At 48.7% G+C, this 12,503-nt stretch overlaps 1 protein-coding gene across 1 annotated transcript; it reads right to left on the bottom strand.

Annotated features, from left to right (window-relative positions):
- Window positions 1-2,829: 2,829 nt before the first annotated feature.
- On the bottom strand, window positions 2,830-7,282 carry LOC129162495 (uncharacterized). Its single transcript, XM_054738832.2, has 3 exons — window positions 6,919-7,282; window positions 5,068-5,594; window positions 2,830-4,392 (listed from the first exon to the last, which is right to left on the bottom strand). Exons 1-2 carry the CDS (start codon window positions 6,968-6,970, stop codon window positions 5,068-5,070), a joined length of 579 nt encoding a protein of 192 aa, XP_054594807.1. The 5' UTR covers window positions 6,971-7,282; the 3' UTR covers window positions 2,830-4,392.
- Between the last annotated feature and the right edge of the window lie 5,221 nt (window positions 7,283-12,503).

Raw genomic sequence — 12,503 nt, 5'->3', positions numbered from 1 at the left:
TTCAAGAAGTCTTACCAAGTGCAATTATCTTGCTGCACTGGCAGATTATTTCACTTAATTTAAGGTCATTTAGACTAAATTCAACTATTTTTTAGCTTATTTTAAGAAACCTTCAACTTGCGTTTTGGATCCAATCCCAACCAAATTATTTAAAGAAGCATTTCCTTTGGTTACTGCCCCCATTCTACATATAATAAATCTATCCTTAGTAAATGGATATGTACCACAAGATTTTAAGGTTGCTGTAATCAAACCTTCACTTAAGAAGCCTTCTCTGGATCCAGATGACCCAATGAATTATAGATCAATATCTAACCTTCCATTTTTATCCATAGTCCTGGACAAAATAGTGGCCATCCAAGTATGTGAGCATTTAAACACTAATGCTCTGTTTGAGGAATTTCAGTCTGGTTTTAGAGAGTATCACAGCACTGAAACTGCATTAGTGAGAGTTACAAATGATATTCTCATGGCCTCGGATAAGAATCTTGTATCTGTTCTAGTCTTGTTAGATCTCAGTGCTACCTTTGACACAGTTGATCACAATGTTCTTTTAGAAAGACTTGAACATGTTGTAGGGATCAAAGGAACAGCGCTAGGCTGGTTTAAATCCTACCTGTCTGACAGATTTCATTTTGTAAATGTACATGACAAATCGTCTTCATACTCCAGGGTTACTTGTGGAGTACCACAGGGTTCAGTGCTTGGACCAATTCTTTTTACTATATATATGCTCCCAATTGGTAAAATCATTAGACAGCATGGGATAAACGTCCACTGTTATGCTGACGATACTCAGTTATATTTATCCATTAACCCTGATGAACCTAATCGGTTGGGTAGATTACAGGCTTGTCTTGAGGACATAAAAAATTGGATGACTCTAAACTTTTTGCTTTTAAATCAAGACAAGACGGAAGTTCTCATCTTTGGACCATAAATCCAGAAAAGGGAATTGCTTAGCCAATCACCTGACCTGAATGGCATTACATTAATCTCCGAGAACAAAGTAAGGAACCTTGGTGTTATCTTTGACCATGACATTCAAATCCCAGGTTAAACAGGTTTGTAGGATTTCCTTTTTCCATGCACCTTCGGAATATTGCTAAGATTAGAAGCATCCTTTCCAGGAGTGATGCTGAAAAACTAGTTCATGCATTTATTACATCAAGACTGGATTACTGTAATTCATTACTCTCAGGAAGTCCACAGAATGTAGTTAAAAGTCTTCAGCTTGTCCAAAATGCTGCAGCTAGAGTTCTGATGAGAATTAAAAAGAGAGATTATATCTCTCCTGTCTTAGCTTCCCTACACTGGCTACCTGTTAAATTCAGAATAGATTTTAAGATCCTTCTTCTCACATAAAAAGCTCTTAATAATCAAGCTCCATCATACATCAGTGATCTGATTGTTCCATACGTTCCTAACCGAGCATTTCGCTCTCAGACTGCAGGTCTACTGGTGGTTCCCAGAATATCTAAAATTAGGATGGGAGGCAGATCTTTTAGTTATCAGGCTCCTCTCCTGTGGAACCAGCTCCCAGCCTTAGTCCATGAGGCAGACACTTTGTCTACTTTTAAGAATAGGCTTAAAACATTTTTATTTGATAGGGCCTATGGTTAAAATCTGATGTTAGCCTAAATCTGGACAAGTGGGGGAGTAGAGGGAGGTGGAGTGTACAGTCGGTAAAGACGGCTCTCCCTTGTCCTGACTCCAACATGCCTCCATCTAAATAGGATAGATTATCATGAGTTATCTCTGTAGTTATGCTGCTATAGACTTAAGCCTGATTTATGCTTCTCCGTCTGCGTCAGTGCGGAGACACGCAACGCCATTATCTGTCCTTGCGTAGGGCTTCGGCAGGCACGCAAGTACGTACGGAGTCGAGCCCACTTTTTTAAACATCCGTCGAACGAGACGGATTACGCAAGCTTGTGATTGGTCAGGACGCAGCTGTTGTTTACAGCGCCGCCATTGCAAAGAGAGCCGAGTTTAACTAGCGGCAGACATGGAGAAGCTTGAAGAATACCTCGCGAAAAAACTCTAAAAATATGAACGTTTAAATCCCGTGACTGGAGGAGTGAAAAGATGCGCAGTAAGCGTTTTATTTGTGGACGGAAATGACAGGAAACGTGGGTTTAGAGGTGGGGAGCGCATGAAGAGGTGGGAGAATGAGAGACAAATATGTCCGTGTTAAAAGTCTCTTATATACCCAAAAACACAATATAAACACACGATCTTGGACCGATACATGACAGGATACCACAGAACAGCGCTGCACCCTCTGTTGTCCTGCCCGGCAATTGCTTTGCAACACTCTCCAGGAGACGGAGAAGCACGAGAGCAAAACGCTTCCGTCAATCCGTGCGTATCTGTCCCTTGCGGAGCTGACGGAGAAGCATAAACCAGGCTTTAGACTGCTGGAAGATACACTGACCACTTTTCACATTCTACTGCTTTCTTCCACAATCTGCTCTTTAACTGTATTATTTTCTGCAATTTCAGCTGTTAACTTTATTTTCTCTCTGTTTTTCTCCCCAGAAGAAGCTACAACAATGTTCTGCTGAGCTGTGGTGGCCTCATGGAGGGGGCTATTGTCTAGCACACTGCTGCTAACCACTTAAACTTTCTCCCTCTCCTGATAATAACTTTTTGCTTTCCTTGACAGTGGATGTGCTACTACTAGTTTATCTGTTTAATTATAGATCCACTAGGATAAATATAATAAAGTTTATCTCTCACCAAATTGAATATTTACTAAGAAATCACAATATAACTATAGACACATTACTTTGTCTTTGTGTGTGTGTGTGTGTGTGTGTGTGTGTGTGTGTGTGTGTGTGTGTGTGTGTGTGTGTGTGTGTGTGTGTGTGTGTGTGTGTGTGTGTGTGTGTGTGTGTGTGTGTGTGTGTGTGTGTGTTCTCGATCCCAGTGAGTCGTGGAGGATGGCTGCTTATACTGAGCCAGGATTCTCTGGAGGTTTCTTCCTGTTAAAAGGGAGTTTTCCTCTCCACTGTCGCTTTATGCTTGCTTAGTATGAGGATTGCTGTAAAGTCATTGACACTAGTCAGTGACTTGATGCAATTTGCTGGGTTCCTTATATAGGAAACATTTTTTCTGATTGGCTCAATGAACTGACCTGAATTGGAATGTTTATTATGTGAAATGCCTTGAGACGACTCTTGTCATGATTTGGCGCTATATAAATAAACTTGAATTGAATAGAAGAAAACTCCCCAGTCACCACTAACTATCCTGTTTATTTATTGCAGATGGCCGCACTGATTATTTTTACATGATTTGTTCTGTAAAAGTTTGGCATTTTTGGTAGTCTACAGTTTTTTTTGTCAGTTTAAATTACAATTACAGAGGTAATTCTAAAATATAATGGATCATGATAAAGATCTATTGGAGAGGGGGGGGGGGGTTCAAAGGGGGCCTCGCACGGGGAGTAATTCCATGTAGAACCGCCACTGGTTGTACCTCACGTGTGTTGGTCTCTTATTATTATTATCAAGCATAAAACCTTCATGTGTAGAGATGAACACCGGCGATCTGATTTATGTGCAAGTGTCTTAAGAATTCATAGCTGGTCTGATCCTTAGCGTAACTACGTACTGTACGAGCAGGAGGACACTGACATGAGCAAAAAGCAGGGACTACGCACACGCTCGAAACAACAACACCAACAATAACAGCAAGAGCACCAACAACAACGTGAGAAGAGACGACACGCGGGTCAGGAAGTCCAGCGAACCACTGGCCTCCACTCGTACAGAGGAGAAACGGAGGCTACGACGCATCTGGAAAAATGAATCCTTTTGATATTTTAGAGGAGAGACGGACGCAAAGAGAGCGGTCTGTGTTTCAGTGTGCTTTTAAAAATCCTCATCAGAGCGTGTCGTGTTTGTTCATCTCTCCGTCTACTTGCCTTTGAGACAATTAGTGTGCTTAGTTTCTTAAGACTGCACCCGAAAGTTTGTCTAAGCCAGCCTTTTTTGTGTTGAGATGAATTATTGTGCTTCTCGGTCCACGCAGCAGTCTGAGCCTGGGTGGAGGTAACGCGCTGGGCTGCAGAGGTCAGAGGTTGTGTGGGAGCAGCTTCCTCGCATCAGGAGAAGGAGCCAGAGCTACTGCACCAGATAAAGAGGACTCCCTCTTCAAGGCTACTCAGGAAGCACTTAACATGGGAGGGCCAGACACTCAAACACGAGCTCCCCAAAGCGCCAGCATTTAGTCTTGGGAGCGCCGTCTTCTCACACACCTACATGTCATGAGGGATGGGTCAGGGGGAGGGGGGCTGGAGATCAGTCGAGCATTGCATCCAGTTTGTCTGCCAAGTCGTCAAACATGCTGCCGATGTCATCCAGGATAGAGACGGTTCCTTTTTGGCTGGAAAATTTTGAAAAAGAAAAATGGAATAATTAGCTTTTATTGAGGCTTCGATAAACATGCTGACAGAATCAATGAGTCAAGTGTGGAGGTGAGTTCCTCCACTGATGGAAAGCATCTTTAAGATTCAGTTTATGGGTGACATTCACTATTTTCACACACACACACACACACCTGACAAACTCAGAAACATACAATAGAGTCGACTAATTGTAAAGATCAACAAAAAGTAATGATAAATCCCAAAATAATAATATAAATCATGATTTTTGTTTATTGTTTATACTTAAAAAACTCATGTTTTACAATTGTTTTCATTTTATAGGAGAATGACGTTTTACAAAGACCAGTAAAGTACATGAGAAATCATGTTTTTATTAGGTGTCATGGCTGCCATGGAGCTTCATAAAGAAAGTAAAAATCGATTAGACTATCTGGACAATGACTGTTTTCTTCATTTGAGTTTTTTAGTGTTAGGTAATGTAAAGGGGGAAATCTGGAAGTAAAGATGATTTTCTAGATTTTTGCCCCTCATCCAGACCTAATTTCTGAAATTTCATATTAGACTTGTTTATTTCAGAAAACAAAAAGATAATGTGATGTGTTTTATTTACCTGGACATCCTATGTAGAGGATTCTATTTGATTCTACTCTCTAGCATGACTTCATACTCACTCATTTGGCTTGTCCTCCTCCTTTATTTTGTGCTCTACAGCCTGCAGAGCTGCAGCCAAGGAGGCGCTGGTCTCCTCCAAACGATTCTGAATCTCTCCCTCTTTCTCCCCTTCCTCCACGTGACCCACCATCTCCTCCTTCGCTCCATCCCTCCTTAAAGGCTTCCTCGGGTTCTGCCTCCTTCTCTCTCCTCCCCTCCTCCTCTTCCTCCTCCACCTCCCTTCCTGCCAGGAGGTCAATAGTGAGGCCAGCGATGGAGGAGCGAGGAGGTTTGACGGGGTGAGGCGACGGAGTGGAGGGACTCTGAGCTGGAGACGGGGAAGTAGGAGGGAGTCCCGGAGACAGACAGGGGCCGGAGGGGGTGTCAAGAGCTGGAAGAGGGGCTACAGAGGAAGGCTTAGGGGCCGAGGTGGGACTGGCTGCAGCCGGGCTCATGGTAACTGGAGACGCTACAGCTTTGCCGGGTTTGGGAGCTGTCGGAGGCCCGCGAGGCTTCGGTGATACTGGAGGAGGAACGCGCTTTGGCTCTAGACAGAGAAAATGGCAGAAAATATTTTGAATTGAATTAAAACAAAACCAACTGGGTTATAGGTAGGGCCAGATTAACACTTTGTTGTACCCTGGGCAACAATATTAAAGGGCCCCATCATCACGACCCAAGGATCACCATAATATGGTCACATACAGAATATTTTACTGTAATATGCAGTAAATATACTCAATACTTGAATGCCTGACATCACATAACCCGCTCAGGGTATGTTTATGTTTATGCTTATTTACTTAGCAGATGCTTTTATCCAAAGCGACTTACAATTTATAACCTATAGGGCATGTTGTGATCTGTGGGAGAAACCGGAGTACCCGGAGGAAACCCACGCATGCATGGGGAGAACACGCAACTCCATGCAGAAAGGCCACAGCCGAGTTTCGAACCTGCGACCTCCGTGCTGCAAGGCAACAGTGCTAACAACTGCGCCACCATACAGCCCAACCTTTGACCCACCTCGTGTGGATTGACCAATGAGGAGAGGTTCTTAACTTGAGGCCCTCTCTTCATTGGTCAGTCTGCATGAGATTGACTCTCAACCGCTCTCAACTGACGTTCAAAGTCGTAGGCAGCGAAGTGTCTCTGTGCAGTGCAAAAGCTCGGGTGGACAGTTTGTTTATTATAGGGTGACCATATTTCCATTTCCAAAAAAGAGGACAGGGGATCTGTGCCTATGACGTCACACTATGGCAACGCCACACAAACCATGTTGGGACCCATTTTTTGTAAGAACTAAATTAATATCAGATTCTGCCAATAAAAGGGCTCTAAAACAATTCATGTGTAAATATTTAGCATATTTATTACAAAATGTCATTTTCTGCTGTAGTGCTGCAAAAAGGTTTTATTAATAAGAAATTATTATACCTTTTGTTTTACTACAGCATCGGTAAGCTTCCTGTGCACAGATTATTAAGGATGCTTGTTTCAGCTGTGAGATTAGACGATAGGATCAATGAAAAAATAAGTTGTCACACACTCCATGGAAACTTTCAGAGAATCCACAAATAGTGGCTTTCAAATGGTTTTGTTACTTTTTGCAAGTTTAGAAAAGCAGCAGATGAGACATCATGTCTGATAATTTAGTTCTATTTCGTCTAGTCTTAGCCCTTAAGCGAGCTGCTATTGGAAGGGTGATCTCAGCATCAGCCAATCATGAAGAGCTTAAATGTACGCCCACCACGTGGGCACCCCTTGTGGGTTATATAAGTGGAACGACCCCACTGTTCGCCTCCGTTTTCTCTTCACGCCAAGCTTAAGAGCTTCCTTTAAGAGCAATTATACAAGAAAAATCTACTCACCGACCATGTCCAGCGACGCCAGGATCTGCCCGGCCTGCCAGACGGGCTCCATCTCCAGCTGCGACCTGCACGCCAAGTGTAAGGTCTGTCTCGGGGCTCACCACGCTGGCCTGGCCTTGACCCCCAGGCCTCGTGCCCGTTTTGTACCGCTCTGCCCGTGGCTGAAAAGGTCCGCCGGGTCGAGTACTTCACCCCCACCACCGACGAGGAAATTCCGGTGGCTGGCATGTACTCGCTGGACAAAGCGTTACAGTTCTTCAACGTTGGCCAGGAGCCGGCTGGCTCCTACCGACTGGACGATGTCATCGACAGCAAGGAGTACGACGAAGCTGGCTGCCATAGCCCTTTTTCCCTCTGGTACGACACGGAGGTCGACCGCAAGGCTGGCTGCCATAGCTCTTCTTCCCTCCTGTACAACACGGAGGTCGACCGCGAGGCTGGCTGCCATAGCCCTTCTTCCCTCCTGTACAACACGGAGGTCGACCACGAGGCTGGCTGCCATAGCCCTTCTTCCTTCCTGTACAACACGGAGGTCGACGAGCCTCGTGAGGAGTACGACGAGGCTGGCTGCCGCAGCCATTATTCCCTCCTGTACAACAAGGAGGTCGACGAGCCTCGTGAGGAGCACGACGAGCTTGGCTGCCGTAGCCCCTTTTCCCTCCTGTACAACACGGAGGTCGACAAGCCTCGCTCAGCGGGTCCTTCTGCCCCAGTGGCTTCTCGCTCCTCCCTGCCAGCAGTTAGAGCACTGCTCCAGGAGCTGCCCACCATCATCTCCGCGGCTGCGGCCCGCAAGGGGCTAGCCGTTCCAGAACCGGCTCCGCCTGAGGCAGATGAATTGACGGGAATTTTTGGGGCGACGCAGACGCGCTGTCCAGACCCCGTCTGGCCACGCTTCCCCGCTGCCATGAGCTGCTGGTCCGCCGCCTTCTCCGAGCCTGCCGGGTTCAAGGCGCCAATTTCCACATATGTGCCCATTACCAAGGTTGAGGGCTTCTCCGACCTGGGCTGGCCATCCGTTCCCTCACTGGAGCCGGACTTGGCTTCGCTGTGTGGCGTCGAGGCCAAGAACCACCTTGTTGGACCGCGAGCAGTTCCCTCTTCTAAGCATGACCAGCTGCTGAGGCAGCTCGCCGATCGCACACACCAGTGCGCCTTCCAGACCGGCGCTGCAGGAAATAACATCGCCTTCTCGCCTTTGGCGTTCCCAAAATGGTGGAGGAGGTTGACGCTCCTGTCGAGTCAGAAACCATCATTACTAAAACTGCTGATGCCATCCTCAATCTGTGCGTGGCTGTACTCACCGGTTCTGCTCGCATTGCTGCCTGGCAGACCCTTATCCAGCGGGCCTTGTGGCTCAAGGCCCTGCCCTCCATTCCTGAACACCTGCACAGGGAGATGCTGGAAGGCCCCATCACCTCTGACGTTCTGTTTGGTCCCCATCTTACGAGCGCCATCGAGAGGGCTCAGACGGCGGCTGAACTTTCAGCCACGGTGCGAGACCTGGTCCACTCTCGGTCAGCCTCGCACTCCGGCCGTTCCCCCAGAGGATGGGACGAACGGCGAGGAAACTCCAGGCGCCCAGCTGCATGGCCAGCCCCGCAGAGCCGGCCTCCCACTGAGGCGGGACCAGGGAGTTGGCGGCCAATGGTTCCGAATGAGCCAGCAGACACAGCCTTGGCAGTCTCAGTCACAGGAATCTCGCCGAAAACAACCACGAAAATGACTCGTTGGAGGAATGTGTGTATTTATGACTAATGTTAACTCTGTGAATGATTTTGGTTTTGAAATAAAACCCAAAAAACGTCACATCGAGAGCACAGTCCTACAGTCCTCTGCAGAACCCTCTGCCGAATCCTCACACATGATGTTCCCCGCACCAAGCACTGCAGCACATCTGCATGTTCACACAGTCGGACTCGGTCATGTTACACGGCTTGCTGTAAGGGTGCGCTCCATTTGCGCAACGGCCCCAGCCTACGGCCGGGCCCGACTCATCCCGCTTCCCCCACAGCGTTGGGTGGGACGGGATGTCATGGTGCTGTCGCGACCAGGCGCAAAGCGCGCATGTTGCGCGGCTCCATCCGCTGGCACTTTGTCGTTCCCATGCACGGGCCCGGCTCCCACTCGTCCTTCATCCTTGGACTCCACGCTCTGCGGTGCGGATCAGCCTCTTCCAGCTGTTTCACACTCGCCCTTTCGAGCACAGCCCTCCATGGGTCGCTCCCAGTTCTCTGGTACAAGCGACGGCGGTAAGGGCGCGAACCCAATCCTCACGTGACCTCGAGCACACGTCCGCTGTCGAAACGCGCGCACGAATGCCTCCCTTTCGGCTACTCGCTAGCCCAGCGCACTTTCTCCAAATGTCTGGAGACCGCGCTGCAGCCACTGCGCACGGCGGGAACGAGGGTTTTATTTTACCGGGACGATCTGCTCCGATGCGCCTGGTCCGAGGACGAGGCGTCAGAGCAAACCAGGAAATTAACAGAGCATCTGTCAACCCTGAGGTTTTCTATAAACTGGGGGAAGAACTCCATCCTTCCATCCCAGTCGATTGTGTTTCTCGGGGTGGAGCTGAACGCCTCCCTAATGAGAGCACGTTTGTCGCCCGTGAGAGCGGCAGATCTCACCACGGTGATCTCCCGCGTGCAACCCCGCAAGATCGTGAGAGCCCTGTTAGTCATGAGACTTCTGGGCATGATGGCTGCAGCCCACTCGGCGGTGCTACTAGGGTTGTTGCGCTCGAGGCGCCTGCAAAGCTTATCCGCCTCCGGGTACACCCGATACGTCAGAAGAGACGTATGTTGAGGGTTCCCCCCTCAGTGGGCGGGGGCCTCGCTCACTGGGGGAACCCCTGCATCCTCTCACACGGGGTCCCCATCGGAAGTCCTACGTCACACGTATCTGTGTTTACGGATGCGTCACTGTCTGGGGTGGGGGGCACGTGCTTGTCCCATACGGCGGCAGATCGCTGGCCCTCCCACACGCACGAGCACATAAATGTGTTGGAGCTTATGACAGTGAGGAATACACTCAGACACTTTGCTGCCCTTCTCGATGGCCGTCATGTCGAAGTTCACACAGACAGCCAGGTGGCGACAGCCTACATACATCGCCAAAGGGGAGTTCGATCCCTCCCACTATTGCGCGTAGCCACAGGTTTACTGTGTTGGGCACATGTCCACCTGCTGTGCCACCTACATTCTGGGGATCCTGAATGTAGCGGCAGACATCCTGTCGAGAGGGGTCCCCGCGACTCCGACTGGCGTCTGCATTCCGCACATCTGGATAAAGTTCGGGGAACTGTCTGTGGAGCTGTTCACGGCTCGCGAAAACGCTCAGTGTCGCCTGTGGTTTTCCCTGAGTCCCCGGGACCAACCCCCGTTTGGGGCGAACGCCTTCTCACACCAGCCCTGGCCTCGAACGCTCCTGTATGCGTTTCCACCAGTTCCTCTGATTCCCCGTCTCCTGGACCGAGTTTGGTCAGAACAGCTCTCGGTAATTCTGGTGGCTCCCAGACGCCTGTCTGCGTCATGGTTTCCGGACCTGCAAGCGCTACTGTCCGGCTCCCCGTGGAGACTCCCGTGAAGGGAGGACGCCCCTCCCCAGGCGGATGGGATAATCAAACATCCTCCAGAAATAGGCCAACGGCTGTAAGTCTGGCCGCTGAGCGGTCACGCTTAGGGGTTTGTTTCTGGGCTGCCGCATGATGTGGTCACCACGATTCAGAGTGCGCGGGTGCACCATCACATCTTATGCTGCTAAATGGGCAGCTTTCCAGAAATGGTGCACAGAGCGGAATTTTCAAGCGCCCTCCTGCCAGCTGGCGGATGTCCTATCGTTTCTACAGATACTGATGGACAGGGGCCTCGCATTCAGCACTATTAAAACATGCTGCAGCTATCTCATCCTGTCACCAGGATTTTGGTGATGGGTCTGTTTTCAGTCATCCCCTCACAAAACGTTTTCTAAAAGGTGTCAGAAGGAACAGGCCTGTGTCCCGCCCGCTAGTTCCCCAGTGGGATCTAACGGTGGTTCTGCGTGGCTTATTTGAAGCCCCATTTGAACCCTTGGACCAGGTCTCACTCAAGTTCCTGTCACAACTGCCTTGCTGCTGGCACTGGCATCAGTCAAGAGAGCGAGCGACCTAACTCGCCCTCTCAGTGGCTCCCGCATGCCTCAGAATCCGGGAAGATGGAGGGTCTGCTGTTTTATGCCCCAGCCTTTGTGCCCAAAAACATTAATACTTCCTTCAAATCCAGGTCAATTTTCATTGGCTGAACTTTTTCCTCCTCCCCATAATTCTGATGAGGAGGCGACTTCCCATCTTCTCTGCCCGGTGCACGCGCTCGCACGATATGTGTCACGCACTTCAGGGATTCGCCGCTCACAAAGCATGTTTGTGCACTACAGGGAGTCTTCCCTTGGGCACGCGCTGTTGGCCCAGTGCCTTTGACTCTGACTATGTGACGCCATTTCACGCTTACACATCAGCAGGGCGGGATCCCCCTGAGACACTCAGGGCTCACTCAGCCAGAGGGATTTCCTCTTCTATGGCGCCCCACAGTGGTGTGTCAATGGAAGTCATTTGTCAGGCTGCTTCATGGGCTTCACCCTGTTCCTTTACTTGTTATTATTTATGAGATGTGTCTTCAGGATCCATCACTCGTTCAGTGCTTGGACCTCAGCAGGCTGAGTGAATGCATTATGGCACCACATCAGCCTTACTTGAATGAATTTCATCCTCTTGTGGATGATATTTTTTAGTGGGGGCCTCACTTTTATCTCTGGCTGCGTCAGCCTTTTAAGCCCTGGGCTGAGGCTGAGCGACCCTCACTAAAAGGAGACTTGTTGGGTGTGTCCATTGGTTGAGCTAACCAGTGTGGCGTAAACCCATCCAGCTGCGCATTATTCCAATAGCAGCTCGCTTAAGGGCTAAGACTAGACGAAATAGAACATTGGTTACGTATTGTAACCCCAGATTCTATGAGTCTAGTTGCAGCCCTTAAGCCACTGGCCCCACTGGTTCTGTTAGGACTAAGAGCCATCGGAGGCAAACAGTGGGGTCGTTCCACTTATATAACCCACAAGGGGTGCCCACGTGGTGGGCGTACATTTAAGCTCTTCATGATTGGCTGATGCTGAGATCACCCTTCCAATAGCAGCTCGCTTAAGGGCTGCGACTAGACTCATAGAATCTGGGGTTACAATACGTAACCAACGTTTTTCATCTGATGATATTAGAACATGTCAGTGATGTCTGAGGAGCTTTTACAAACACTGTATAACTAATACTCCTGGAGAGGGTATGAATTACAGAGGCTTCTGGGGAGCCCATTTATTGGGGGGTGGTGGGGGGGGGGGGGGGGTCATTTTGCCTTGGCCCCCAAAATGTCTTGAAACAGCCCTGGGTGTGTGACTGAGTTTTGAAGGTGATCTGAGCTGTATCAGATGTATAAATGTGACATGTGTATAACTTATTGCTTTATACAGGTAAAAACGTGTAGTGGAGATAAATCTACCTACATTTTACTTTTTGTTTTGTTTTCTTGTTTTTATTGAACTATTTTCCTGTCCTGTCTGTC

This window comes from Nothobranchius furzeri, chromosome 4, assembly GCF_043380555.1.
Source record: "Nothobranchius furzeri strain GRZ-AD chromosome 4, NfurGRZ-RIMD1, whole genome shotgun sequence".
NCBI classification, from domain to species: domain Eukaryota; kingdom Metazoa; phylum Chordata; class Actinopteri; order Cyprinodontiformes; family Nothobranchiidae; genus Nothobranchius; species Nothobranchius furzeri.
Note: the sequence above shows the minus strand (reverse complement) of the source record. Positions and strands in the feature narration are given on the sequence as shown.